Source organism: Scardinius erythrophthalmus, assembly GCF_964197995.2.
Source record: "Scardinius erythrophthalmus genome assembly, chromosome: 11".
In the NCBI taxonomy this organism is placed as follows: Eukaryota; Metazoa; Chordata; class Actinopteri; order Cypriniformes; family Leuciscidae; genus Scardinius; species Scardinius erythrophthalmus.
Genome location: NC_138231.1, coordinates 5,060,263 through 5,084,755, shown reverse-complemented (window position 1 = coordinate 5,084,755; position 24,493 = coordinate 5,060,263). Strand labels below are relative to the sequence as shown.

The 24,493-nt window shown below is 37.5% G+C and overlaps 1 protein-coding gene across 1 annotated transcript in view; it reads right to left on the bottom strand.

Moving 5' to 3' along the window:
* Positions 1-24,493, bottom strand: part of ipo13b (importin 13b) — a 50,219-nt gene that overhangs the window by 16,782 nt on the left and 8,944 nt on the right. The window contains exons 2-11 of the mRNA XM_081379085.1: positions 23,992-24,117; positions 21,078-21,688; positions 11,166-11,306; positions 9,201-9,342; positions 6,939-7,105; positions 6,336-6,456; positions 5,135-5,282; positions 4,737-4,918; positions 4,614-4,640; positions 3,751-3,885 (exon numbers count right to left, since the gene is read on the bottom strand). Of these exons, the coding sequence (XP_081235211.1) occupies positions 3,751-3,885; positions 4,614-4,640; positions 4,737-4,918; positions 5,135-5,282; positions 6,336-6,456; positions 6,939-7,105; positions 9,201-9,342; positions 11,166-11,306; positions 21,078-21,688; positions 23,992-24,117 (1,800 nt within the window). The remainder of the gene's footprint in view (positions 1-3,750; positions 3,886-4,613; positions 4,641-4,736; positions 4,919-5,134; positions 5,283-6,335; positions 6,457-6,938; positions 7,106-9,200; positions 9,343-11,165; positions 11,307-21,077; positions 21,689-23,991; positions 24,118-24,493) is intronic.

The window sequence follows — 24,493 nt, the reverse complement described above, 5'->3', positions numbered from 1 at the left end:
TAGATATGCGGCAGGGTGCAATACTAATTAAATAGCTTTATTCCTTCCATTTATCTTAAGAGAAATGAAAAATAGTGATACACCAAAATTAATTGCTCATCGAAACACCAAAAGTTTTCCTTTAGCCAAACACTGAAATTAAAGTTTATTTAATGATCAATTACTTAATCAAATGTATTTACCAATCAACACCAAATAAAAAAATAGTTGTAAATTGCACATAAGAGTAATAATATGCAATAAGCAATAATCATTTTTATTCTGAAGTGAACTAATCCCTTAATATATCATTGAAAAGTTATTTCAACTTGTCAATGATATATCAAAGGATTAGTTCACTTCAGAATAAAAATTTCCTGATAATTTCCTCATCCCAATGTCATCCAAGATGTGACCTTTCCAACGTGATTACGTAATGTGTGGCGAATCGCAGAGCTGGTGCAAGATGAGCATTTGTGGTTAAAAAAAAGTATATAATTATTTTTATATTTTGGAAAATGACAGATCGTTTGGCTAGATAAAGACCATTAGTCCTTGGCTGGGATCATGTAGAGCAGGGATTCCCAAAGTGTGGTACGCGCACCCCCAGGGGTACGCGAGCTACCACCAGGGGGTGCGCGAGAGGAAAAATGTAATGGCGGTCTGTTTTTTTTAAGTGGGATTTTTCCACACAATAAAAAAACAGGAACAGTAAACATTTCTTTGTAAATTCCTTTTCATTTTATTTTAAATAAAAAACTATAATTTATTAGTTTTTAATAAAACAAATACATATGAAATGCACAACTACACTTGTTACAGCAGCTCCTATAGCTGCCGACGGCTTGGTTAAACAACGCACTTTTTACGCACAACAACAGTCTTGTAGTCCATTTCTTCTTTTATGTTTCTTTATTTATCAAATGCAAACATTAAACATACTCGAGAGACGTTAAAACATCCAACTTTGTGTGTGGTAAAAACTGTATGCGTTCCCCCACCAAGCCCAACTAACTCTACGTGTAAAACACCGGTTTAAAAACACTCTGTGCACATACTGCCCCCACCTGGTGACAGCCCGAAATACATATGCATTGATACTGGCTCCAACAACACACCTAAAGTCGCTACACACACACGAGACGCGCGGAACTCTCCGCGCACATACTCATATGAAACGCGTGCACGCACAAACAAACTGTCCATGCACATACTCATATGAAACGCGCGCGCGCACACACAAACTCTCCACGCACATACTCATATGAGACGCGAGCACACACACACAATACCATAAAGATGTGGAAAAGTCGATCAAAAGTGTGGCTACATTTCTCCAGGCTCGATGCCAACAGCGCGCGATGCAGGCTATGTGCGGTAAAATAAATGCTGCAAAGACCGGTACACGACAGATATGATGAAGCCCTTGACAGTGCACGGAGTAAACATAAGAGCAGAAAGTTGCTTCGTCTTCGACTGGTAAATGAAGAGATACTTGTTGATTAGTCTGATAGTGTTTATATTGCAATAATGACCAACTGAATGTACACTGCCGTTCAAAAATGTGTTGGTTAGTCAATTTTTTTTTCAGTAAGGATGCATTAAAGTTATCAAAAGGGTCCTTAAAACATGTCACATGTGTAATGTTACAAAATATTTCGTTTTTAAATAAAACTAAATTACGCGGCTGAAAATAACCGTGCTTTCTGTTACTGAGCCTGTGTCTGTCACTCGTCCTCTTAAAAGTGGAAGCTTGTGCGTAGCTTTGTTGCATTATATTGAAACTTTGTTGATGTTGTTATTGTCATGCGTGTTCTGGTTATTTGCGCATAATTAAACATGAGTCTTTATATGGCGATAAAACAAAGCTTTGTTGCGTTATTTTTTGAAGTGGAGATTGGGGGTGCGCCAACCCGGTTGGGACATAGTAGGGGGTGCGCAGGAAAAAAAGTTTGGGAACCGCTGATGTAGAGCCCTTTTAAACTGCAATTTGGACCTTCAATCTGTTGCACCCCATTGAAGTTCACTTTATAGAGAAATATCCTGAAATGTTTTCCTCAAAAACCTTCATTTCTTTTCGACTGAAGAAAGAAAGGCATGAACATCTTGGATGACATGGGGGTGAATAAATGATCAGGAACTTTTCATTCTGAAGTGAATTAATCCTTTAAAGGGTTAGTTCACCCAAAAATGTAAATTCTGTCATTAATTACTCACCCTCATGTCGTTCCAAACCCGTAAGACTTTCGTTCATCTTCAGGAACACAAATTAAGATATTTTTGATGAAATCTGAGAGCTTTTTTCCCTCCATTGATTGTTGAATAATGTCGTTATTTTGGGGGGTTTTGCACACAAAAAGTTTTCTCGTCACTTCATAATATTAAGGTTGAACCACTATAGTTACATGGACTATTTTAACAATGTCTTTACTACCTTTCTGGGCCTTGAAAGTTGCTCTCAGATTTCATAAAAAATATCTTAATTTGTGTTCCGAAGATGAACGAAAGTCTTACGGGTTTGGAACAACATGAGGATGAGTAATTAATGACAGAATTTTCATTTTTGGGTGAACTATCCCTTTAAGTCTTTGTTAAATATACACATTTAAACGGTGGCTGTAATAAAAAAATGTTTTCATGACATTTATTCAAACATACATTAAATAATGAAGACAACAGGTCAAGTTAAAATATAATGTTGTGCATACATATTTAGGAAAATGCTGCTCTCTAGAGTTATTTTTTTCTAACTAACGAGTTTATAGTTATTCAATAGCTTTTCATGAGGTTAATGTAATGTTACATATTGTTAACAAGCTGTTTTATTGATCTTTCCACAGCTGAAACACTGATTGAGTGATTTCATAAAACATGACAATTAAATTAAAGTCACCATTTCTGTCAATATTTTCGGCCCTCAAAAAATGTAAAATTAATTTTCAACCAGATATTTTCGGTGGCCAAAATTTTGGTGCATCACTAACGAACATTTTTTGCTCTTTTTCAGCATGTATAAACTTCAAAACAAACAAGGACAGCACTTATTCCATTACATCCAGAATGTTTTGCCAGTAAAAGAGAGAATGCTTGAAGGTTATTTTCAATTATAGGTCTAATTTTAAATTATACAACAGTTACTGCCAGTCCCCTGATCTACTGTTTTATCAGTTTTTACATTGATCCTGCTTCAGCTTTTTTTGGCAACACTTCTATTTGTGCAGCAAAAATAGATCAAATATTGTGCTTGAAATGTCACTTACTTCAAGGGATAATTCACCCAAAAATGAAAATTCTGTCATTAATTACTCACCCTCATGTCACTCCAAATTCGTAAGATTTCCGTTCATCTTCAGAACACAAATAAAGATCTTTTTGATGAAATCTGAGAGATCTCTGTCCCTGTTCTGTCAATGAAGGGACAAAAAGCTCCCACATTTCATCAAAAAGGTCTGCATTTGTGTTCTGAAGATGAACGAAAGTCTTGAATGACATAAGGGTGAGTAATTAATGACAGAATTTACATTTTTGTGTGAACTATCACTTTAGTATGAATCCATGTAGGGCTCTCGGTAACATTAAGCGGATTCCTCCTGCAGTTTACTCTTCCAGCGCCCAGAGTAATGCCAATCTGTTCCTGCTGAGAAATGTTCCATCCTATGACACACTCACGCAGACACAGGGTCTGTTCACACGCGACCGAGCCAAACGAACACACGGATAAACAAACCCTGAGGACTGAGAGGACTAAGGGCGAGCAGTTTGATGTCTCACCGTCTCTTCTGCTAGTTTCTCCAGTTGTTGGATGTACGGAGTGATCAGAGATTGAAGGTTCCTCAAGATCTCCTCCACCGGCAGCGCAGACAACAGAAACCCCAGAGCCTGCATCAACCACATGCACTGGCTCGTCTAGAGAGAAAGAGAGAGATTGAAAATAGGAACAGGTGTAATACCAGGTGTGATGCATTTCCGGCTTCATGTATTGTTTTTGGCCTCACTGAAAGTGGAAAAGCTGTGCGAAGTGCCAAAAATCACTGCCAACCATATTTCATGTTTGATAAACAGTTATGCCCAGGGATTTGCTGAATTTTTTTAATCAAATTAAAGACCTGCACAAATAAAATTAATAACATATGTCCATACAGAACAAACCCATTCAATCTCAAAATAAATCATGCATCTCAGACTTAAATACATACTTTACATTCAAATTGAAATTGGTTTATGTTAGTGTTGTCGTATGTATTGATATATCAGTGCATAAACAAGTGTTGTCAAAAGTACCGACTTCGATACCACGTCGGAACTGAAATTTTAGAAATGTGATGACACGAGCATTTTCTCTTAGTATTTTGAGTGCTGTGGAACAGATTCTTAAACACCTCTGATTGGCCATTGTGTTCACACACTCAACATATATGTCTCTGATTGGCTACAATGATCAACGCTTCAAAAACATGTTGATCAATAAACCATTTGACGCTTTGTGTAGTCCCTGATCAGGATACTACGCAAAGTAGATTTTGATTTCAAAACAGTTGACCATAATTGACAAATTTACATTTACAGCTCTATGAAATCAGCTTTATCTGAGCAAAACCAAATGGGTTTATTCATGAACATAAATATAAACTCACCTTGTGAATCTGTTTAATAAGCACTTCCTGCATACAAGAAAAAAACAAACAAGACATTTAGAGGAGAAAAACAGTTTAAACATGTCTCATATGTGTTAGTATCATCATTAGAGCATGTAATACCTGCGACACAGCGACTATATTGGCAGCGTACGGGGGCAGGTCGTATTTGCACTCTCTGCAGATCTTCTTTAGTGTGGAGACGCTGGAAACAGACAGGTCTGGATTGCCCAATGCCTGCAAAACCAGTGGCAGAACGCTGCTCAGCATCACCGGATGATCCGCCAACCACTCCGCCAACGCTCCTACAGGGAGACACGTAATGGGTAAATATCTGGGCTGGAACACAAAACTGAGTGTCTGTGTGGGAAAGCAATTATGTGTAATTGTCTGGTCTTGACCAAAGTGTGTGAAAACAGTCTAAATTGCTTCAGATGGCAAATGACAATTTCCTAAAACACAGAAATGGCACAACGACTGTTTTTAATGTTACAGGAGCGCCGATACGCAAGCACACACACCGATTGTGAACATGACGGTGTCGGCCAGCTGGACGTTGTTTATGTTGATTCGTGGAATGAGGCCAATGAGTCCTGGGATGACATCAGAGTAGTTCACATCTATCGTTTCGGCGATGGACTGGAATCCGTACAGCAGTGCTTCTGTATGCTGGAACAAAATAGACACATTCCTGTTAAAAACCCCATGTAGGGTTGCAAGATTTGGGTTGGAAAATCCAATTGCGTTTTTCTGATGAAAATTGCAATTACGATTTATACAGTTTTTTTTTTTTTAATTCTGTGATTATTTATCAATATGACTGTAAAATAATAATAATTATATTATTATTACTAAATAAAAATGTTAAAGGTGCATTGCGCAACATTTCATGTTCTAACCCATACATGTTTAAACAATTGCCTGATGGGCTGAATGAGCCCTTCTCTGATCACTGCGATTGCCTCTATAATCCTGTACAGTAAAATAAATAAGAGGGATTCGGGTCGGAATTGGAGACTGGGCGTGACGTCATGCGCGTTCAGTTGCAGTGTTGCAGTTTCGCTTGTCGCCAGAGGGGGCATAGTTCTGCAAAAACTCAGAGACTTGCGCAATGCACCTTTAACCAAAATAAGAAATATTATTGTTAATTACTGTTAATTGTTAATTTTACAGTACTAATACTTATTTAATTCTAATGTTTTTACAATTTATAAAATAAATATTCATTTTCTATATATATTATATATTTCTATATAAATATTATTTTATATTTACTCTTAATTTCTTCATTTTCAAATGTTAAACCAACAAGCTTATATTTCGGCGGAAAAATGCAGGGAACCCTTAAATCATCTTCTCTTAAGTTGACAACATCCAGTTTATAAGAGCTTCTCATTACAAGTTTGGGATGATGGTTGGCGCATTCATAAGCGACCCAAGCCGCATTTTACGTTTTATGCGGAGCCACATTTTGTGTGAACCGAGCTGCTCTGAGAAGCTGAAAGCACCAGATCATGAGACGACCTCGTGTAAAAGAACACAGAGCGAGCTTCACTATGAAACAAGAAGCATATATATTTATTTAATGATATCAGTCTTTGGCAATTTATAATCGCACTAAGCAATATCAGTTTCGGTTTTATTTTAATCACGTGTGCACAAAAGTTCGCCCCTCTTCTTTCTTTGCAAAAACAATGAAAACTGAATCCATTATCTTCTGACCTGCCATGATGGTGTTTGTTCTGTGTTGGTGAGGAGTCGCCCGAGTTTGTCGTACAGGTTACTGAGTAATTCGGCTCCCAGCATCTCGTAGACGTACATCAGTGTGTCAGATATATCCACCCTAAAAGAGTCAAACATCGCAGAAATGCATTAAGTTGCATTGTTTGCATTAAAATGCATTGTTTTTTAAGACAATTAAATCAAAAAGTTTTAGCCACACATTTTCAATATTTAAATATTAAAGTATTATAAAATATTTCATTAAATATGAAATATTTAAATACATTTTAAATTGTAATATTTGTGTATTTTAATCTTATTTAATATTGCACATTCCTAATAAGAAAAGCAGCATTGTCTCCTGTGCCAATTCAGCAAATCCAACAGGAAACTGCTGAGTGTAGAAGAAATTTTTACAACAGGCTCATGAGAAAATGAATCTCACACACACACACACACACACACACACACACACACACACACACACACACACACACACACACACACACACACACACACACACACACACACACACACACACACACACACACACACACACACACACACACACACACACACACACACACACACACACACACACACCTGTAGATCCTGAACTGCTCCTTCTCGTCTGATGACCAGGAAGCATACTCCTCGTCCGTAGGGAACTGCGCTTTGTGCAGCAAAACGTCTACGAGCTGGAAATACACGGGCCTGTAGACCTGCAGATACACGGCCTGCTTCTCTGCCTCAAACGACATGATGTCATCCTGAAACACATGGCCAGACATCAACAAATAAACACTAAACTACTGATAAAGCAAGGAAGATTACAGCCAGTGAGTCAGAATCACTTATCACACAGCTACTTAGTCAAATAAATAATTGAAATGTTGATTTTGAGTTTAATTTAAATTTTTTTTAAATAGATTTGCTTTATGGTAGAAAATGAAGTTGTACTTCTGATGAAACGAGACACTGACACTGTTTTTCATGTTATAATAATATGGTAAAGCTGCTTGATTTTAAGCTATCTATTATATTAAGTGCTATATAAGTAAACGTGACATGTCTTTACTAGAGTGCCGAATTGCAGAGCCCGTGCAAATGTTGCTAAGATCAGATGCTTATCTTATGCTTTATTATAAAAATTAAAAAGAGCGTTGAGCATTTTCTCAATTTTGTTGCGTTTATTTTGTTATTGAGAGGAAAATGTGCAGCAGAATATATTTATATATTGTTTACCCCTAAGCGAAGAATGAAAAAGAACTTTGCCATGAGTATATCGGGGCCTTGACTAATACGATAACCAATTAATATTAGTAATAATTATATTTTATTTTTATAAAGTAATTATTATATTTCATAGAATAAAAAAATATAAATAAAAAAATAAAATAAATAAATATTTTATATAAAGCAATAATATCCATACATCCATTATCCAAACTACTTGTCTTTTGTAGGGTCACTGGGATGCTGGAGCTAAAAAAAAAAAAAAAAAAAAAAAAAAAAATAATAATAATAATAATAATAATGATAATAATAATATACAATGCTTCATGCAATAAGGTGGTTACTGTTGAAAAAATTGGCAGTGTTAAAATTTGTGTTGAAATCACACTGACTTGTGTTTTAACCTCAGAGAACATGGCAGGTTTGTACTGAAAAGTTTATAAATTGTTAATATTCTATTTCTCTATGGAGAAATTAAATGGAACATACATAAACTAATAGTTTTGCTACTGGATTTAAGTCTTTAAACATATACATAAAATACTCAGCCAATGCAGACTGTTAAGACAGGCAAGGACACAGGCAAAGGACATTCTTGAATATTCAACACGTGACGACACACACTGCAGTAAACACACACAGCACAGGTGAACAGATACTGTGTGAAGGACGGTTCAATGTCTCTAACAGCCACTCTCCATCACTACTGCAGATTTACACTAGCCTGGAAATCCAGACCCAAATCTGAAAGATTAAGGGTCTGACATCGACTAATGAAAATCGGCCAGCTCGAGGGGCGGCACCAAGTATGCATTTAAAAAATCTCACTGCATGCAATTGGATAACACTACGACCAATCAAAACAATAAGCCCCATACGCTTAGCTACCAGCGGAGCTAACTGGTAGATTAGACTCTCGCCGTATCCGGTCGGCAAAACAGCAAAAATGTCCTTCTTGCAAAGGAAGGATTCGAGCGGCGTCTTCTGTTCCTCTTTTAGATAAAAAGCCAAGTCGAACTCGTTCATTGTAGCGGCCAAAGCCGTTTCAAACAACTGGTGTTCATCCACAGCCATCTTGCAATGTTTACTAATGACTTCGACGTCACGGCGCTGTCGTCAGCTGTCGCCTATATCAGATAACCCGATGTGATTGGTGCAGCTCGGATACAAGGGCATATTTAATGAGCATCATTACTTGACGCCAGAGTAAACTCGCTGAGCAAATTCAATTTGTGCTCTTTCCAGGGTAGATTTACACACAAACAAACACACACAAAGACAACACATTACAAATAATGAACAGTGTGTTTTCTAACAGGTGCGACTCTAAAATTGTGTACATACGATAGCAGACTGAAGTGGCTTAAATAATGTCAGTATGGACAGGTAACTGAAGTCAAAGTCATTCACAATTCAGTAGCAAGTCCTGAACTGACATTATATTCTGCTTCTGTGTGACCTTAAGACTTTATCATCCATATATCATCACTATCATCAACAAGTGCTGGATTTGAGGGAAAAAGGCTCTAATTAATCTGTGCACCTGCTCACCACTGAGGTCCTGAACAGATACAGGCACACTGTAGATAGAGACTCAGTCGGTTTCAGATCTCAGCAGTGAGGTCTTACCTGTAGTGTGTACCAGAAGGTGAGTGTGAGAGAGCTGGTGGTCTCGTTGACGGGGTAGTGTCCGGGGATGCCCGTGCAGAACATGATCATATTCACCAGTGCCAAAAAACTCTGCCAGTGCTCCACCTGCTCCAACAGAGCTCTGATAGAAAAGAGGAGAAGAGACCTTCATATCACACCAGCACTGCTTCATATCTGGAAAATCTTTATCATTAGGGATACATGATATATTGACCATACCAGTCTCAGTCAATATTATATACAGGGCTTGACATTAACACCGTTGACTGATTTCAGTTTTTGGTGTGTGAGGCCGGCTACACACAGGCTGCGTGGGGTGTCCGTTTTTATTTCGGCTCCCATGTTAACAGGTTACAGCTTGCACACCGCCTGTGTGACACGCACGTCTCAGGCGCGGCTCGAAAACCGACGCCTATTTTTCACGCGACACGCAAGCGCTTGCTGGAAGAGTTTCCAGGCAAAATAGAATAGGAAAAATTGTTTATATGTCATTTTGACACGAATACATATTAATAAATGACATTTTGATGTTTGAAAGTCTCTAGGTTTTGACAAATGCAGATATAAATGTCACTTAAAAAAAAATAAAAAAAATAATTTTCGATTTTCAAATATTGCACCTGTCAATACAGAACAAAATATTCAATACTGCCGACATTGTCTTTGTTGTATCAGTAGGCTATATAGTTATGTTTAACATGAAGTACAGGCCTTCCATAACTCTCTCTCTATATATGAAGAGTTCAGATGCAAAAGCCTCTAAGTGTCATCTAAAATTTTCTCCTAGAATGATCCTTTTTATAAAGCTTGTATATTTAAGTTCAATAATTTCACTTAATTGACAATTAATAGGTAATTTGCATTGCCATTTAAGTGAAATTATTGAACTTAAATATACAAGCTTGATAAAAATGATCATTCTAGAAGAAAATTTCAGATGGCACTTAGAGGCTTTTGCATCTGAACTCTTCATTTATTTTTTCTTCCAATTGTAGTCTTTTAAAAAGACATCTGAAATAATAAACAGTGCAATGTAGTGTTGACAAAAATATAGATTTTTCGATACACATTGATACTGAAACGCTTCCAATACTCATTTTCCACAGATACACGATACCAGCTGCGCTTTCTCTCTCTCTCTCTCATCTCTCAGACAGCGAGTTGACGCACAAACCCGCCTCCCCTCACTCACTTGGTTCATTTACTCCAGATGAATGTTCTTGGTGTTACAGGGCTTGAATTTCAACATGGAATTGAGTGTATTGCGCATAATTTTACTCATTCCCGCAGATTTTGTGCTCACACCCAAAGTGTGTGAAGAAAAGTCGCCTCTAAATACAAAATTAAGTTGTTTTTCGCTGCTTATTGCGCTTTAACAGTCAAATACACACAAAATAATGTCAAAATACCATTCTTGGTGAATATTCACATAAACACAGTCAGTTTTGAGTATCTGTTTTAAGTGAACGTAAACAGTGGAGAAAGAAAATAATAGTATAATAGGTCTGTACATCAGGTCTTAAAGTGACAGCAGCCTAATACTCCTGCTGCCAAATAATAATATCTATATGGCAGTTTTCCCCTATGGTACGATGTCAAAATTGCTAGTAACTCTAGAAAACCACTAGCCACAGTGGCTGGTGAGCAAAAAAGTTAATGTCAAGCCCTGATTATATACATTATATTTTTTGTGGACAGTATGATGTTTTTCTTTTTTTACTTTTATTCAGCAGGGATGCATTAAATTGATCAAAAGTGACAATAAATGCATTTATAATGTTAGAAAAGATTTTTATTCAGGTTTTTACAGGTCAATTTTTTTTTGTTTTATAATTAATAACATCCAATTAACACAATAAATTAACAGCCTGTTTTTAGAAAATGTTTCACCTTTTCTAATGGTGCTCAAATTACATTTTCTTCACCTATTGTGCGTATTTGTACCTCGAATGATTCTCTCCCAGAGAGACGGCGATTCGACAGATGCCATGTGACGTCTCCATGTCTCCATTCTGTACAGCGTCTCGTAACTGTTCCTGTAACTGTAGCACCTGCGGCACCAACTTCAGGAGAGTGTTCACGTACCTGAAACACACGGACAATGCTCAGGACTCGGCATGAAACCATATGTGACCCTGGATCACAAAACCAGTCACAAGTCGCACGGGTATATTTGTGGCAATAGCCATTAATACATTGTATGGGTCAAAATTATTGTTCTTTTATACTAAAAATCATTAGGATATTAAGTAAAGATCATGTTCCATGAAGATATTTTGTAAATTTCATAAAAAACATTTACTTTTGTGAGTGAATGCAGCAGAATCGTGAACATAAATGGACAAATTTAAAGGAGATTTTCTCAATGTTTAGATTTTTTTGCACCCTCAGATTACAGATTTACAAATAGTTGTATCTCAGCCAAATATTGTCCTATCATAACAAACCATACGCCAATGGAAAGCTTATTTATTCAGCTTTTAGGTGATGTATACATCTCAATTTAAAAAAATTGACCCATGTGACTGGTTTTATCGTCCAGGGTCACACATTAGCAACACATTAACTTCACAGGTAACTTTTTTGTTTGAAATAAAAAAGGAAAAAATTGAAAAAGGAGCACATCAGTACATCATAAAACCATCTTCCAAACCGTGTTTTTGCCTTACCCTAAACCACTATGGTGAGTCTATAATTAATTATATTTATATTTTATACAAATATAAACTCTCAAGATGGATTTCCCAGGAAACTGCATACTTTCATCATTCAACTGCACGTTTATGTGTCATATCCGCAAATAATGGAAAGAAGGTCAGGCCACTACTTGTAGCTTGGAGCCACAACAACTGAACCATGAACTGAAAAGAGTTTGCAAGCAAAAAGGGAAAGTGACAGTAATAAAACACAAATCGACATAGTTTGCATTGCATCAGATTTGCTGTCCACTGACAATGTCTATGTTGGTAACAATGCCAATCTCTAAACAAGTTACTGCTTTGCCTGTAAATAGACCTTTCCAAGTTATAGATTCCACCGTTATCTGATATGTATTGAAATAATTATGTCTGTCAGCATTGCCATACTTTAGCAATGCCATTTTAAAACGATTGATTTCATCGAGTCAAAACAATGGGACATAAGCTATTTATGGAGGGACAGAAAGCTCACAGATTGATGCCAGACTCTCAGAAGTCTTACGGGTTTGGAACGGCATGAGGGTGAGTAATTAATGACAGAATTTTTGGCTGAAATATCCATTTCATGCTGTACATTAGAATGACTTGCTTGGCTTCTAAACACATTCCCATAATGCTCTCTTGACAAAAACACAATGGACAACATTAACTCTCATCTGAAAAATGTACAGTTTTCTCTTCTCTTCAAATCATCAGATCACGCTCTCCTTCATTTGTCTACAGCTGTTACCTCATTCCCACATGAACTTCTGTCATGTTCCTCACCCCTGCTGCCATCTCATCGCTTCTGGAACAATCTGTCCTTTCCCTCTCCCTCTCGTCTCATCCTCTTTTTGGTGTCAACAGCAGGAAGGACACACAAGTGGAAATGTTAATGAGGTATGGACAGAGAAAAAGTATGAACGCCAGCTCATTACTGGCTCGTCTGAGGCTCAGCGCTCGACAGACACATCAGAGATCACGGCTCTGTGGCATTAAAGAGCGATTCATTAGGGCAAACATCCTAATGAAACTCAAATATTCAGCGTAGGGTTGGGCCGACAGACGATACATTCGCTCTTTAGTGGTCGGCTGATGCAGAGCGTGCCAAAATCGAAATTGCTGATGAGATGTAGAGCAAAATATCTAGTGGAAAATGAAAATGTTACGTTACCCCCCAACCCTAATTCAGCGTCACAACCTTAAAAGCTATTAGGCTTTATTAAGATGGGGACAAAATCTGATTTTTTTTTTGACAAATCTGACTCAAACCGTTGTAGCAAAAACTACAATAAAAATTACAGATAAAATAAATCATTAAACCTCCAGCATATGATTGTAAATCAACCAAAACATTTGTGTTGAAGATCACGTGACAAAACAGGATCATTTTCTCTGAGAATGTGCTAAGTTTGACGATATTACACAGATTGTGATGTAATGTGATGAGAATAAATTATAGACGAGTCCATACGATATACCAAAGACATGTTCCACAATTCGATAGGTCTTGTTTTCTTCATTTAAACCCATTTCTGCAGTGCTGAAGGAAACGAATGGCTGCCAAGCAGACACTAAACATCACTGAAGGATCTCATGTTTTTCTAAAGGGTTCATATCATGGAAAAGATTATATTTCTTGCTCTTTATTTAAAAAGAAAATAAGATACTGATGTACTATGTAAACACAAGTTCTGTTCCAAAACCAATGTTGGCAGCATTTAAAGGCATTTCAGGCAACCAACTGTTCCAATGTCAGGCAGAAACCTTGCGTTGCATGCAGAGACGCAATGTTCTGTCCAAATTCTAATGCAGTTTTGCACGCATCCTTCACAGATGAGGCAAGCACAGGATGCACAAATTGCACAGTAATTAAAACATCATCTAAGATGAATGATGCAACATTTACCGTACCGAAAGTAATAATTACGCTTCAATCTATTCATTGTGTATTGTGAATCATTTATTGTGTAAACGCGCTCATTTCAAAAGTCAAATCCTGCTTTCCATTAATTTATTATATTAAATATCCTCTGCTTGGCATTTTGTCAATTCATGCCGTGCAGCTTTTCCTTTTTTCAGTGTGCGATCCAAATTTCTAGTCAATGGAAACTTGAAATCTTTTCACTCGGTTCAACACTGAAAAGCTGGAAAATGCTAATGAAAAACTTTTTTTTTTGAGCAATTGATACTTTTATTCTGCAAGGATGCATTAAACGGATGAAAAAAAAATTAGTCATTTATAATGTTACAAAGATTTCCATTTTAAATAGTGTTTTTTTTTTTTTTACTTTCTATTCATCAAAGAATCCTACAAAAAAAAGTATCACAGTTTGCAAAAATAAAAAATGAAGCAACACAACTGTTTTCAACATTGATAATAATCAGAAATGTTTCTTGAGCAGCAAATTAGAATGATTTCTGACAGATCCTATATAAATAAAATGTAGATAACTGGTTGTTGGATGGCTAGTAAATTAGTCATGACCCATCCCTAGATGAAGAACGTGGTGTTTGCCGTGTCCTTCCTGGCTTCATTGATCTCATGGCTGGTGAGACTGTGGCTCTAGCGAGAGCATTTATTTATGAGTTCGGGTTTTAAGATGCTTTTACTTGAATAGGCTCTAAATAAATAAATAATCATGTCAATGACAATCAAGGTCGAGAAGGGCTTTCAACCCCATCAGGAAAATGTCACAGCACACCTGTTTGTGTTGAGATGGTGAACGCTGGGCTAATCAAAGGCTACGTGTTTTTCTTTCAGAACGTTCTCGGTCCACACTTGCATTTTTAAGCATTTTCCCAAAGTTGCTCATCCACAATGGAGCCTCTGAAACGCTAAAATTATCTTACTGCGCATGCATATATCATCATAAAAGCAAACGGAGTTGATACTCAGAGACCATCCATAATAATATTCTCATGCTTTTCTTCTGTCACAGTCATTTTATTAGTACATTATCCCAACTCTCACTGGTGTGTCCAGGTTGCACTCAAAATGTATGGATGGAAAATGTGTAGTTTTCAAATGTATCCACTTGGACTTTCGCTGGACAAAAACTGGGCCTTAATGTGGACGAAAGGCCAAAACGCAGAGAAAAATAAGAGTTTTCAAATGTATCCGGATTCAAGTGGCCAAGAGTGACTATCACTGATAAATCTGATCTATGCTCTCATACACGGTTCAAGATTCAGTGAATAACGATTTAAATTTTATCATATGACTTCAGAAAATCTTTAAACTACTAGTCTATGTAAGGAATAATTGACGACGAGCTGTTGAATTATTAGAAACAATAATGCACACTCGAGGTGGTAATGCGGCCACGACAAGTGCATTATTATTAAATAATTCAACTTATACTACGGTTAACACACCTCAAGACATCCTTCATCATGCATTTCAAAACTTTCCTTAAAACGGTCTTGTGTGTAGGACTAATATCTTAAGCATCTAATCCCAAGCCTTCGTTGCTAATTCCAAAACGTAATTTTTGAGCTAGTAACGGAGGCTTGAGCCGTTGCACTTAGTAATGCAGTTATCAGAGAGAGAGAGAGAGAGAGAGAGAGAGAGAGAGAGAGAGAGAGAGAGAGAGAGAGAGAGAGAGAGAGAGAGAGAGAGAGAGAGAGAGTGTAAGCGTGTATGAATTACCTCAGTGTCTCAACAGTGTTCGGCTTCAGCGCATCTAATAATAGCAAAACTGTAAGTTTATCTGCTCCAAGAACAGCGCCGTTATTACCTCGCTAGTGAGAATGTCTTATAGATTTTAAGTTGTTAAACTATTTTACTGACAAAATTGTCAGAGCAGCGCTGACAATGCGTTTCTGTGCGAGTGTGTGTCCGTACTGTACGTATGTGTGTGCTTTGAGCAGGAGAAAGAAAATATGAGCTTTCCATTCATAATAAAACATAATTTTGTGGCAAAAAACATGGACATAATTTGTCGTTTTTATCCTATCGTTTATGTTCTGGCAATTTCAAAGTCCTCAGATCGGGTCTCAAAGAAATCTCTCAAGAGTCGAAGCTCCAGGTCTCAGAAGAATTAACTTTATTGACAAGCAACAAAGTGAGATGCAGTTGTTCATCTGACTTGCAATGGTTGAACTTCGGGTCTTGCACCTTTTCTTATCACTAGGAAGCCAATCAGCTATCTTTCTCTTTTTAGCTCCGCCTCGAGATCGTGTTACCGTTAGAATCATCTTTCCTGGAGACATCTTTTTATTGGTGGAAAAATCTTTGCCCACACCCCTTTTTTTTATATATATATATCTCAGGTAACATGATTCCCTGCACCTGCAGTGTTCAGTGCCATCCATCATCTTAATTAACATATTTTTATTACCATCTTGTATCAACCACCTACACACATCTTCTCTCTGAGCTTGTTAGGTACTTTTCCATCCTCTCAGACCCTTTTGACCTGATTTAACCAGTTTCTGTCTGAGACACAGCAAAACAGACTATATCACCAACACATACTATATTTATTTGCTTGGTCAGTGTCGTTGTGGGTTTTGGTTCTTCTGCTGTTGTCGGCTGTAAGGACCTTTGAAAACACTGAAATGATTTGGCGAAGCGATATGGATCTGTAATGCGGTCGAGACCTGCCTGGAACTACTTTATCTGTGCGTTTCCCTCAAAATAATCGCACACCTTAGAAAATTCGTCAACCAATCAGATTCAAGCAATTATAAGTTAACAATAATAACCTTGGATGACATTATGCGGCATAAGTACAACATTAATTTCAACATTAGTTTCTCATCGTGTGTGTGTGCTTTCATGTCTTTCAGAATTACCCATTTGAGTTTGATTTATAGCAGCACAGACTTATTTTCACCTCTAATTCGCTATCCTTGTTTGAATTCTGCCATCTCACTGTGTTTCTACGGACACAGACGCACCCTCTGCCTCTCTGTGCAATTACCCTCAAACACCAGGAGACAGATGAAATGAGTTGCCTGGCAACAGGATGCATTTGGTCCAATGGCATCCTCCCGAGAGGCTTGATTGTAATGTGTTTAAACAGTGAGAGGAGGCGATGAGGTGATGAAGACAGAGGATAACGAGAGAGAGGACGAGGCACCAGGCATGATGGAGAAAAGGAAAAAGGTGAAATGAATAACAAAAATCAATGCAGAATCATTGATGTGACCTTTAAGAGCAAGTGACACGCTTGCCATACTGAACACAAAGCACCACACAAAGAGATTTGAGTGGTTGTGAGTCGACCACACACTTCACACGTTCAGCAACAGATCAAAATATGACAGCTGAGAGTAAAAACTCGCACGCTAGCTGTCCAAGTGTTTACTCATCAAATCAACTGTCTGTCAACAACAGGGGTGTCAAACGCAGCCTGAGTTACGAGTCCAATTTAAAAAACAAAATCACATGCAACTGTTAAAACGAATAATGCATTAACAAAATGATACATTAATAATACTAGAGCTGCACGAGTAACTGTTAAAAAAAATCTCATTTCAAACTCCCACACGAGTTCTTATTCCTAATTGACAACAATTCGCCTCTGTGTCTATTAAACCTTTGGCAAAATCATATCCGGACACTCATATCACGTTGGCACTGCCGCTGACCCAGAGAGAGCAGTTGTCATGTTTAGTTATGAAAGCTTCACAGTTTTTTCAACCACACAGCATCATTATTTCTGTTACAAGTACCGGGATAAAAGTTTATAGTTCGGAATTCGGATATAAACACTGAGAAAATTACCTTTTGAAAGTAACTTGGCGCTTGAAATAATGATTGTATCGATTACATCGTTACGCCAGTTGGTGGCGACAAGTGACTTACATTTTTTATGTCATTGAATCATTTATTCAAAAGATTTGTTCAAAACAATTCATCCAGTAATGAAACAATAGAAATATTTATGAATCATTCATATTAACCGATTTTTAAAAAAATAATTCATTCAAATTAATGTTTTTTTTTGTTTTGTTTTTTAAATACGCTGCAGCAATTAATATTTTGTCAGACGTTCTAGTAAAATTAATGTTATTTAATTTAGTTTTCTGTTCAGAATCTTGGGAGAATCATGATCTCTATAAAAAAAAAGTGATTCTCAATTTATCTAGATTTGTGCAGCTCTAAATAATACTAAACAATATTTATTCAGTGCAGTCAGAGTTTGATTGAGAAGGAATTAATTCACAGTTTAATTATGTATGTAATTAAAATGAGCCAAAGAGATTCTTAATATGCATAACTCTGTGTTAATGTTCGGTTTCAGAAGGCTTATTAAAACTATGAAGTTATTCAGCCAGGAGCAGCTAGTATTTTTCTCTAGTCAATATTGTATTTGATTAATAATATTAATATATTTGATTGATATTTTATAAATCACCAAATCCATAAAATCTATAGGTGAATTACATTAAATTCAATTTAAGTTGCTCTTTTGTTTTTATTACTGCATCAAAAAGGTTATTGTGGACTTCATGAGTTCCAGAACAGCAAGTATTGATCAACACATTGCAAATTTAAATTTAAAATAAAACAAAAAATATAATCTAGCCCTCAAAATAAAATGAAATACAACGAATAAAAATCCAATCCAAAAAAATTCTATGCTTCCAGTCAGCCCTGCTGCACAAACTTCCCATGAAAAACCCAAACCTCCCTCTAAAGGTCACCAGTCCTAATCAGATCCCTCATGCACTGCGAAGTGAATTCAGCCGTAACCGCGTGCGAGACACCTGTAGAAGCTATTAAACTACAGGATTAGACTCAAGTACTTGAGCGGTGAACAACTGTCTGTCTCCATCAGGGCAGAAGCACTTTAACCTCGTACCACCAGCTTTCCACAATCAAGGAAGCTTTCACCTCTAAAGGCCCGTCCTCAGCATCCACTGGCTCTTGCTTTCTGTGAGGGGGGAAGGGGAGGGATCCCGTCGAGTCTGTACCAACCAGAGCGTAAGACATCGCTCCCTCGTTCTGTCTCCATGGAAACGCCAGCCATCCTTGAAATAAACCTGCCGCCGCCGCCCCCCCCCCCCTCCTCTGATGTGGCTGTGTTTCAATTTGCCTTTGTTTCTGTCTCTCTTTTGCCCAATCTCTCTCTCTCACCTGTTTGTTCTCCTTCAGACCATTTTCTCTCTCTTTCCATCACGTTGTACACATTTTTGCATTCACTGATATTCCTAAAGATGCATATGCATCTCATATTGTTCAAGCAGGCATACTGAAGTGTATATCTATTCTATATATACTTATTATAATTACATAAACAATAACAATAGCTACTAATAACTCAGATGTAAAAAGGCTTTGCTCTTTGCAAAAAAATTGCGAATTATTAATAGTGCAATTATGATGTAAATCACAATGTAAGAACAATAGTCCGACACTGGATTGAGAGCTACTAAAATTGCACATTATAAAATATATATTTGGGTGCATCTCGCAAGAGCTTGTCCAGGTCATATTTTATCGTAAATTAAAAAAATATATATATACAATTGCATAAAGTGCACTGACTCGTTCGTAAAGCTAATCAGAGTTCTCCTTTACACCAACGGCCCGACGCTGAATCAACACGCTGAATCAGCCCAAAAAACCCACACACGTCTGTCTAGAGCCGACGGTGCAGAACACACCGGAAAAACTGAGCCGACCGATGCTCAAAAACGGCTCGGCGTTGTTCAATCGGCCGACCGATGGCTTGGTGTGTCCCGGCCTTAAGGATTTTGTTCAACTTCCAAACTTTTTATGATACCTGAGAGATTTCGGTCCCTCTATTAAAAGTCCATTCCCCTAAAACTTAAATAATCCAAAAAAAGGTCATAAAGGCATTGAAAAATAATCAATTGAGCGGTTAATCCAAGTCTTATGAAGAGACACGATCGCTTTATATGAAGAACAGGGATCGACTGAGATCGGAAACGCATCCGCGCTGGAGCGGCACTCCTCAAAGTGAAAGCACAAACATCATTTAAATCACCATATCACATTTTTAATTTTTGTAGTATGATGATTCAAAGATTTTTAGATGGTCTATTCTTATCACTTAAGTGCGTTAATAGAGGCAGAGACAGGACATAGCGAGCAGAGGGAAAGTCTGTGTAAGTGATCCAACGAATGGCTGCATTGAAGAGAGTTTCAGTGACATTAATACATTAAACTACTATATTTAATGTTGAATATAATGTATACTAATGCCATGGGGGAATATTTGCAGGTCCTCATAATGCCAAATGTCTGATTTTACCAGTAAAAAGGGGCTACGTTATTTTAAATATATGTAGTCAGTGAGAGTGCAAGCATATGTGTCCAATAATTCTATATATTCAGCTTCAGAATCATGAATATTTCTATTCTGGTGTCACCATTGGCCTGTGCATCGGGGACCATGACCATATCCAAGCCCATTTGTACATTTACACCATGTACATTTCTGTTACATTTTTACTATAGGTCTTAATAAGTAATACTAATTGTGAAAACTTTTCTTTATTTTAACTTAAAGCATTGCGATAGTATCGTAATTAAGGATTTCCCCCAAAATGTTTTAAACAACATTTCAAAATTAACATTTTGTTCCATGTAAGTGGCTAAAAAGAAAATAAACTTGACAAATTCTCATTAGTCCAGACTGTTTACTTCCCCTTGGTGATGCTCATTAGATTTGCATAACTGTAATAAAAGAATTCCTGTAACAAATTAATTGTATAAATTATAATGTTTTAAATAAATGATCATTTTAAACATTTAAATAAATTAACTGTATTTATTGTCAGCATGAATTATAGGTAACACAAATATATATATATATGTAAGAATTGGGGGGGGGGTGTGCTTAATTGTCATGAAATCTTAATGGTCCTAAATGCAAATGCAAAAATTAATTTTCTTCAAGCAATATATTCTTTTTTTAATTTATTTAGTCCAGCAATTTCTTTGACAGGTTCATTATAAATAATGCAAAACATATTAATGGCCAGAAAAAAAACCTCAATTCACCAGCCATCGCTAGGTGTGCAAAACATTTCATTTGTACACTTCCAAGTTTCTTATGTTTCTATAAAGTTGCTCAACTGGTTTTGTATAATTCTGTGCAGCTCAGTTCCTCGCACTACCATCACACTTCTCTCACTCCATTGCTTTCCTGCGCCACTGCATGTGTTTTATCTGAGTAGTGCAGTGATGAAGACTAACCTCTGTGAGTCGGGCTGTGAGATGGTGTTGACGATGGCCTCCACAGCCGTATCGAACAGCTCCGGATCTGCCAGCGCCGTGAAGCTGGCCTCGACCAATCCCTCGCTCTCGTTCAGAGGAACGTCCAGCAGAACCCAGCTCGACAGACACTTGAGCACACGGGCTTTGACCAGAGGAGGCGAGTCCGGCTGCCGTAACAGCTGCTGCAGGAGAGGGTAAACGGCCACCCACTCCCGGCCCAGAGCGCCCCTCACCTGACCCTTCCGGTACTGCGGCAGCCGGCTGGTCTGAAACTCCTCCGGGAGGACCGTGAGGAGCTCCAACAGGGCCAAGCAGCGAGCGCGCCCGTCCACCTCGCCTCCCTCTTCCTGAAACATGCGCACCATTTCCGTCACGGCCCCCGGCCACGCCTCGGGCATCATGTTGAGGGCGAGGGACGCGAGGGCCACGCACAGCCGGGTAAGGACGATCTTAGAGCCGGAGGCGAAGCGGGCGATCTGGGAAAACAGCTGAGTTTTGAGCGAGTCGTACTGCTCGGCGGGGATGTCGCCCCAGTAGCGGGAGATCTTGGTATGAAGGGCGCTGGCGCCGAAGTATTGGATCTCTGGAACCTGCGGAGAAGAAGGAAGACGTGCAGTTTTTTCTAGTGTGTTTTTTTTAAAGACTACTTGAAGAAGAAATCAGATGAAATGTGCACAGAACATAAAGTCTTCTTGCATCATTAGTCGGCAAAAAGTTTGTGATGAGATTAATAGTGTTGGGTATGGTTTGAATTTGTATGGTTCCGATTCTTATCGATTCCTAATTTAAATTCCAAAAAGGTAAAAAAAAAAAAAAAAAACGTAGATATCATTCACATTTAGTCTTATTGCAAAACATTTAATTGTAGCTGAATATCATGAACAATTTTTTTTTACAAATAGCATAGAAAAATAACTAGCCTAACTAATGTAAATTTCAAGGATTATTAAAGACAAGTAAACACTCAGTAATTAAAAAAAAAAAAGGAATTCAAGAACAAAAGGTGTGTCACAAGCAACATTTTTTGGCTTATTTTCATAATAATTTTAGGCCATTTTCCCTGAACATTATTAAAATAACATTTCAAAACCAACATTTTGTTCCACTGTATAAGTAAGAGGTGTAATGGATCGTCAATGATCTGTACAGACCGGCCCCACGGTTCGCCACGCATGTGTAAAGAGTAATTGTTAAGTTTAACCATCATATAGAGTGAAAGTTTATAATTTGCACATGTTTGTAAGTCTTGCCAATTTAAACATTCAAATGATTTAAACCATTCAAATAAAAATATCGATTCTCCCACAATTCTGAACAGACGAGACAAAATAACATGTAATTTACTAGAGGTTCTGACATGTTAATAGCCGCAGTCTGTTCAAAATGGTTAATTTGAATAAATTATTTGAAAAAATCTGTTTGAATGAATGATTCGATGACTCAATCATAAATACTTCACTTGTTTCATTGCTGGATGAATCAGCGTTTTTGAATGAATCTCTTAAATGAAAGATTCAATAACATATATTAATTAAAAAAATATAGCTAAATAATTGTGTAAAGGAAGGAGGAAACAAATGTCACTTGAAGCTACCTAAGTTCAACAGATAAACATGTAACCTTTAGAGGTAGTGTGACCTTTGACCTTTACAGGGGGGACATGGCCTCATCCTCAAACATACTTGACTCAAAGTAAAAGAAAATACGAAAATCATGTTAGGGAGTAAACATGACCCAGTTCTTACCAGGATCCATGATAATAAACCAAAGAACGTTCTTTGTTATAATATCATGAATCCTGTAAAGAACTGGGTCATGTTTCACTCAGAAATCACATTACGAAATCAAATCAAAAGAAAATGTATTTTTCATGTATTTTAGCCTATTTTTAATTTTAGGATGATTAATACTGTTGCATTATGATGTTATTTTCATGACAATTAGACACATTTTTGGCCCCTCCATTTTCATTACTGTGATAAAAAAAAAAAAAAATCACTTCTCATTATAAAACATTAATGATGTTTACATGGCAAAGCATTTACGAAGGGATGGAAAGTTGCGAAGTCACATTTGCATTCTTTATGCAAAACATAATTACTTATTTTTTTGTACATTTTGGGATGAAATACAACTCAGATGACATATTTTTGTCAAATGAAATAGAAAAGTGAGGTTGAGATGTGTAGTTTAGTTGATGCAATGGCAGCTGCTGCAATGCAACTGCCAGAAATAGTAAAAGTCATTGTGAAACAGCATTCCCAACCCATTTAAAGGGATACTTCACCGATCAGCATTAAGCTTTGTATCAGTAGAAACCCGGTAGTATTTTTGAATGATCGTGCTTCCCTCCCTCATGTCCCCCTGAGACGAGAGATTTCTGTATTGTGTGTCTGGAAAAAAAACTCAGATGACGCAAAAATCGTCATTTAGCTCATCAGAGGCTACTTTGTCCAGAGGCGAGAGACTACAGCCAGTAGGAGGAGCTCGTTCCACATGTCTTCAACCCGCCCATAGGGGGATCTCACAATAAAACGGCGTCTTTTCAGTTTCGAGTCGACTAGTAGCCTAGCTGTATCATTTCTTCCGATACTGCCCTCTGTAACCGGTAGGGCGTGGCTTGGGAGTGGCCTTGTAGGGCAGCGAAGCAAGTGCATTCTGGGAGTTGTTGTCTTTCATCCATATGAGCCAAAAATACATTTTCTGGCTTTTCTCAGTCTAGAAGGCACCAACTTCTAAAATAATTTCACATTTCTACTACATAAATGACCCAATTTAAATACACATTCATCTTTCCAGCGGTGAAATATCCCTTTTAACCTGGGTATAAAGGGCAAGCACAGATGGAAAAGGAGGGAATGACAGTGCAAGAAAGAGAACGGGATGTTCTTACCTTCTCTGGTCTCAGTAAAACCCAACAGAACTGCCAGGCCTGAGGAGACACTTGAGCCTGCATCAGCCATTTCTGAGCCAGATTCTTATTCTCAATGTTAGGATCATAATAGAGCTGATGCAGGGCCTGAGAGAGAAAGAGAGAGAGAGAGAGAGAGAGAGAGTTTTAGACTGAGATACATTGTATCCATGTGCTCCATAATGGCCAGAGTGCAATCTAATAATGCTTTATTAACCCCAGGGTTCCTGCGAGGCAGTTTAGCAGACACATATATGAAAGTGTGTGCTCTTAAAGTGAATCTACTGGTCTCACAACTGCTGATGCACGTGCCTTCATTTCTGCAAGTAAAGCGTTTAATATGCTGGGAGGGCAAATAACACAGTGAATAATGACATATTCTTTCAAAAATAACAGGAATTTATTCAAGCTTCTAGTGTTCACCACAAAAGTCTCTTCTGCTCAGCAAGGCTGCATTTTATTTGATCAAAAATACAGTAAAACC